Genomic DNA, 6,512 nt, shown 5'->3' with positions numbered 1-6,512 from the left:
TCAAGACGTTCTTCTCTACAAAAAATAAGCAAACTTGATTCAGAAGTTGTCGAAATGTTGGAGTGCAGTCTAACTGATGCGTCAACGCCCATGTCCGAATTATCATTGAATGACACAGGTTATGGCAATGATGACATGCCATAACGATGCAGACAGTAATTTGTAACCCAATTTTCATCCTTCTTGTGCATCATCAATTCACTTGATCAGCTTTCAGCTGCATTATTATTTTTATTATTGGTAGTTTTTCTTATTGTTCACCGGGTGAGTGCTTTTTTTCATTTGTTCATTAGATATGCTAATTTTCTTTGCCGTTTTTCTATTTTATTTCGTATATTTCCACATTGAATTAACTTTTTGTAGCAACTTGTTAAATAATAAATAAATAATAATAATAATGAGTAAATCATTAATTTAATGCTTATTGTTTAATAAATAGGGTGGGTGCACCAGTGCCACACCAGGAACCAGTAGTACACCATTTCAAACTTCACATCAAAATATTAACCTTCTGTCGAATTTCTCGACACTTTTTTTACGTTTGATAGCACTGCCATAGTTCTACCAATCATTTAGTCGCAAATAAGTGCGATAAACACGCCATCTACATCATCAAACAACATATGTTTCGAAACGACAGTCGTTCACTTCGTTCCGGGCGGCCATATTAGTAAGCGACACTCCAACAGTAAGTTTTTTTAATCTTTTTAAATCTTTGTTTATATCGATCGTTGTAACTTATTTTTAAATTAATTGAGTAACATGATGTGTAAAGCAATAATAGTACCTCTTATTTCATCAAAAAATGCTAATTTAAATAAATAGCTGTCATTGGTAAACTAATGGAACACGGATTCAATGATGTTCCAGTAATATTCCATTTGGTCTACAACTGGTGATTTTGCTTTTTGATATATTTTTTATTTTTTCTTTTACATTATTATTTACTTAATATACTGCAATCAATTATTATAAAAAACTCTTAAAATATCCACAATGTTCCTATTGTAGACCAGTGGTTTACTACTGGTAATATCTATACTATGAGTTCGTTCCAGTAATTGACCACCTACATTTTTTTATAAACACAATGCCGCCGAAAAGAACGTTTTTCAATTATCAGGAGGAAGATGTCTTTAAAGCGATAGACGAGATAAGCAAGGGCGCAAAAATTAGAGAAACGTGCCGAAAATATAATATTCCCCACACTACCGTCATAAATAAAATGAAACTGAAGTATCCTGTCCAACGAAAAATGGGACCTCCCACTATGTTGACCAAGGAAGAAGAATCGTTGCTTAAAAGTTCGATAATAGCGATGGCAAAAAAAGGATTTCCAGTCAATAAAGAAATGGTAGTTGACACTGTTAAGAAAATTATAACTGAAGAGAATCGACCAAGTCCCTTTAAACAGAATACTCCAGGCAGAAAATGGTTTTCCGGTTTTTTAAAACGACATCCAGATATAGCTGCACGTCATGCGGAATCTATAAACATTTCAAGAAGTCTGGTAACAGAAAATGCTCTGAGAAAATGGCACGCAAATTGAAAAGAATACCTAATCGCTGAAGGCGTAGCTGACATTTTAGAAGATCCTGAAAGGATCATAAATGCAGATGAATCCGGATTTCAAACAAGCCGTTCTTCTGGTTTAGTGTTGGGTCCGCGAGGATTTAAAAATTTTTATGAAATCAAAGAAAAAGAGAAGGAGAACATAACCGTACTGGGAACCTTTGCAGCATCTGGTACCATATTACCACCCTTGATTATATACCCATATGCACGAATTCCATCTGAAATCGTTAGACAAATTAATAAAGAATGGAGCGTTGGTAAGTCAGAAAAGGGATGGATGACATCAAAAGTTTTTTACGGCTATATAGCAAATACTCTCATCCCAAAATTAAAAGAAAACAATACAAAGTTTCCTGTTTTGTTGCTGATAGATGGCCACAAGTCTCACATTAATCGAGAAGTGTCTCAATTGTGTAAAGATAATGGTATTATTTTATATTCACTCTATCCGAACGCTACACACATCATTCAACCAGCTGACGTATCTGTTTTTCGACCACTGAAGAATTCTTGGAAGAAAGTTGTTAATGATTGGAAATTAAAAACTGGGCATCGATGCGTTACCAAAGCTCTATTTGCACCCCTTTTAGAAGCCACATTCAATGATCTCTCAAAAGAAGTCATCTGCAATGGTTTTAGAAAATGTGGACTGTATCCGTTCGATGCTAACGCAATTAGCTACGAAAAATGTATGACTGATGCTACTCGACACGGCATACCAGAGAAACCAGCTGTTATTGGTCCTGAACATTTATTGTATTTGGAATTATTGATGTCTTCCTCCCGTGGTCGAGAATTCCGTGCAAACCAAGATTCTTCCTGGACTGGCGACGAATCAGCAAAGGAGTTGTTTTATGTGTGGCAGAAAATAGCCAAGAGAGTAATGCAAGTAGCAGAGGAACAAGAGCCTAACTTGGAAATCAATCCACAGACACCGCAAGAAACTCTACAGACAATGCAAGAAAATATACCCACTTTGGAAGAAAATGTTACACCACGTGAAAACGACATTAATTTGGAAGAAAATCACCAAATAACAACAGAACAAATAAACGAGGATTTTAATAGCAATGTTGACTATTTAAATATTAGAACGCCATCTCAACCTGAATCTTCAGTCATTATTAACACAAAGCACATCGAGTTAGAATCTCCTTCTACGAGAAAACATCTTCAACCAATAAGCCCTGCATTTGCATCAGCAATTGTGTGGCCCTCTGAATCTCCAGTTAAAGGCAATCAGAAAAGGCGTAAGAAAGTTCGCCTACCTGATGCAGTAAATAGCGGCGAATGGATGCAATATTGGAATGAAAAAGAAGACATTAAGAAAAAACAAGAAGAAAAAAAAGCTCTTAAGGCAGCTAATAGAAAAATGTCAACGAAGAATAAAAAAAAAGGACACAGGTTCAGACGAAGAAATACCAGCAGCTCCGAGAAAGATGAGACGACTTCGAATATATTCAGACTCTGATGATGATAATGTACCTTTAATTGTACATAAATTTTTGGAGGTCACTGCAAAACCAAAGAAAGGCGATTACGTGATTGTCAGGTATGAAGGAGAATATTTTCCAGGGACTGTAGAGAATATTGATGGTGATCTATATGAGATAAGTACTATGATATTTTCTGCTGGAAATACTTTTCGTTGGCCAGAAAAATGTGTTAAAATCTGGTATCTGAAAGATGCGATAGAAGAGAAGATCGCAGTTCCGACCTTGGTTAATAGTCGAGGTTTTTATAGAATTCCTGAAATGGATAAATTTATGCCAAAAATGTAATTGTTTTTTTAATTTTTCTATAAGTACTTACATTGTTTTCTTTTTATTTCATATTTTTTGATTCATGTTAATTCATAAATACTTTATTGCAAGTTATGATTGTGATACTTGTGTAAGTGATATTGATCTCTTAATAATTATCTAGTTATTAAATTAGTTAGACAACATTATAAGCCTTGTAGTATTTAAGTATTACTTAAAACTTGTAGACTGATGAAAAATTGTGATGATTATTAAGTACTAAACTTGTTAGTATTAACAATAAAAATTTTCTTCATTAAAAGCAATCATTTTATTTACTGGTTTACTATTGGCATAATGTCTGGTCTATTACTGGTACAATCTGGTGAACCTTAGGCACATCACGACTTTCCACATTAATTTTTAAATAAAACAAAACCTAACAGCTATTAAGAAAATCGGAGTAAGCTATATAATTCTATGGTATACAAGGAGTACATTATTCTTTTCATGTAATGATTGTTGTGATAATTGAGTCACAGCATCAAAATTACTTTCAAAATGTCGCTTAATCGGTTTGCTACTGGTACATCCACCCTAATAACATTTTAACATGTTTACATGATATTGATTATAATGTTGTTGCTTGCACATCTGACTGTGGAGGAGGTAATCAGGGACTTTGGAAAGAATTAAATCTAAGCATTGAAAACTCCAGTATCTTACATCCAAGCACTCAAAAACCTGTTTATTTCTTTGCTGATGTTCCCCACCTATTGAAGTTAGTGAGAAATTGGTTCCTAAATACAGGCTTTATTTTAAAAGATGGAACTTTAATTAATGTGGAGCCAGTGAGAGCACTTGTTGATGCCACAAGTAGCGAGATAAGTTCTTGTCACAAACTTAAGTCAACACACGTCACCTGTGAGAAAACACAGCGACAAAAAGTAAGGTTGGCAGCCGAGGTGATTTCAAACACAACAGCGACGGCGGTGAAACGTATTTACCTGGTTCGAATAAAATATTGGCCAGAGATGTTGGAGAATTTATTGAACTGTTTGCATTCATATATGATGCCATCTTGGATAGAGAGCCTGTCATTTGGAGGACTAATACAACCCTCAGAAATTTGGATGCATCAAGTGGAGGCGATGGAAAAATATTTCCAACGTTTCCGTAAAAACGATATAGTGAAAGGCAAAAACATTACCAACAACACAGCTATGTATATTAAAAAAAAAGTTTATAATTTGATGATTCCAGACAAGTTGGTTAAAGCTTTTGCTCGTCAAAGGATCTTTATTAGGATCAAATTTTTAAATTTTCGAAAAGAGGAAGCTAAACTGCGGAAACGGAAGCATGCGTTAGCAGGTACATCTACAAAAACAGTAAAAAAAAATTAAGAAAATTCTAAATTAAAACGTCTTTTCGTTTATCGTAGTTTTATTGTTATTATTTTAAACCCACCATTTACCCAAATAAACGACCGGCATTCAAGTAAGATTTGCACTATTACCTGTAACAACACTAACGATACCAATAATTTATTCTAATATAATTTCATGTGTTGATTTAAAAAGATCACAAGTTGCTTAATAGATATTTACATAAAAGTCAGGAAAATGTCTCATTACTGAAGAGGAGCTATGTTGAAATACGAGGCACTTTGTGCCGAGTATTTTAAAGCTCCGAGTCAAATAAGACATTTTACTGACGAGTTTTGTATTAAATTTTTCCGGAAATCGCAATAAATCGCTAAAAATCGATATTTTCCAACAAGTTTTTTAATTAATTGCGCAAAAATCTAGTTTGTCAATTTCTTGAAAACGATGGTTACAAACAAAACAATTATAAAATTTTGTGCGTACGTCAGAGCTGTGTGTTTATTTCATTAATTAATTATGAATACAAGCGAAAACACTGGTGAGGATGTTCCTTTTGACCTAAGCAAAGCAGCCGCTGCTGCTACAGAAGAATTGTTACCGTCGAAATCTAAGGAGCGGTATGAAAAGCAGTTCCAAATCTTTGAAGATTGGCGCAGGCTTAAAAATGTTACTTCGCTAACGGAAGACGTATTTCTGGCTTATTTTGCGGAAAAATCAAGTTCTTATAAGGCTTCAAGCCTCTGGAGCACTTACTCTATGTTGAAAGCCGTGCTTTTGTTGAAGGAAAATTTGGATATCAGCAAGTTTTGTAAGGTAACTGCTTACCTAAAACGAAAATCGACTGGTTACCAACCAAAAAAATCGAAATGTTTGTCTCGGGACCAGATAGATAAATTTCTGCTTGAAGCTCCCGACAAGGAATTTTTATTAATGAAAGTAAGTTATTACAATGATTACATATTTAAGTTTTATTAAATTTGGTAATTTCAGGTGGCGCTTATTTTTAGGGTGTCTGGAGCCTGTCGATGCGACGAATTATCAAGGATGTTAGTTGACGACATTGAAGATCAAAATAACGTGCTAATAGTACACATTCCTGATTCTAAAACAAAAAAACCTCGACGCTTTGTAGTTGTTGATGAAAGAAATCTTGCTACATACAGACGTTATTTGGAATTACGTCCGCCTAGTACTCCACACAAGCGCTTATTTTTAAATTACAAGAAAGGGAAATGTACGGTCCAACCAGTGGGCTTGCATTCATTTGGTAAATTTCCTTCTCAAATTGCTACCTACCTTGGTCTACCAACACCTCTGGAATACACAGGACATTGTATGCGGCGCAGTTCCGCGACTTTACTAGTAGACGCAGGAGGAGATATTACCAACTTAAAAAGGCATGGAGGATGGCAAAGCAGTTCAGTAGCAGAAGGATACATAGATGAGTCCATCGAAAATAAATTAGATATAGCTAATAAAATACAAGCTGGTCCGAAAAAAAGACCCTTCACTAATATCGAGACGTGTCCCTCTACAAGTAGTGATTCATCTGAAATCTGTTGCACCGAAATCTCGACTGAAATTTTTGATAAAAAGGTTAAACTTGATCATAAATCTTTGTCTGGAATTAACATTGCAAATATATCGAATTCTACAATTAATGTTAATATCTGTAAATAGTGTAATTTACGAAATTTTGAATAAATTTTTCTTGTTTAAATAACTAATTATTTTGCGTCATTTTTGTAGTTTTTACAGTACTAGTCAGGGAAATCCAATTTTCCTGCGCCTAATGTCGCAAGGAAATGCT

At 34.5% G+C, this 6,512-nt stretch overlaps 1 protein-coding gene across 1 annotated transcript; it reads left to right on the top strand.

Annotated features, from left to right (window-relative positions):
- The first annotated feature begins 1,090 nt into the window (after positions 1-1,090).
- Positions 1,091-3,046, top strand: LOC135143212 (uncharacterized). The gene is made up of 2 exons (XM_064075090.1): positions 1,091-1,505; positions 1,578-3,046. The coding sequence occupies exons 1-2, from the start codon at positions 1,091-1,093 to the stop codon at positions 3,044-3,046; spliced, it is 1,884 nt and encodes a 627-aa protein (XP_063931160.1).
- Positions 3,047-6,512: the final 3,466 nt, after the last annotated feature.

This window comes from Zophobas morio, unplaced genomic scaffold, assembly GCF_036711695.1.
Source record: "Zophobas morio isolate AGI-343-1 ecotype UQ-CSIRO unplaced genomic scaffold, CSIRO_AGI_Zmor_V1 ptg000058l, whole genome shotgun sequence".
Classification (NCBI taxonomy): Eukaryota; Metazoa; Arthropoda; class Insecta; order Coleoptera; family Tenebrionidae; genus Zophobas; species Zophobas morio.
Note: the sequence above shows the minus strand (reverse complement) of the source record. Positions and strands in the feature narration are given on the sequence as shown.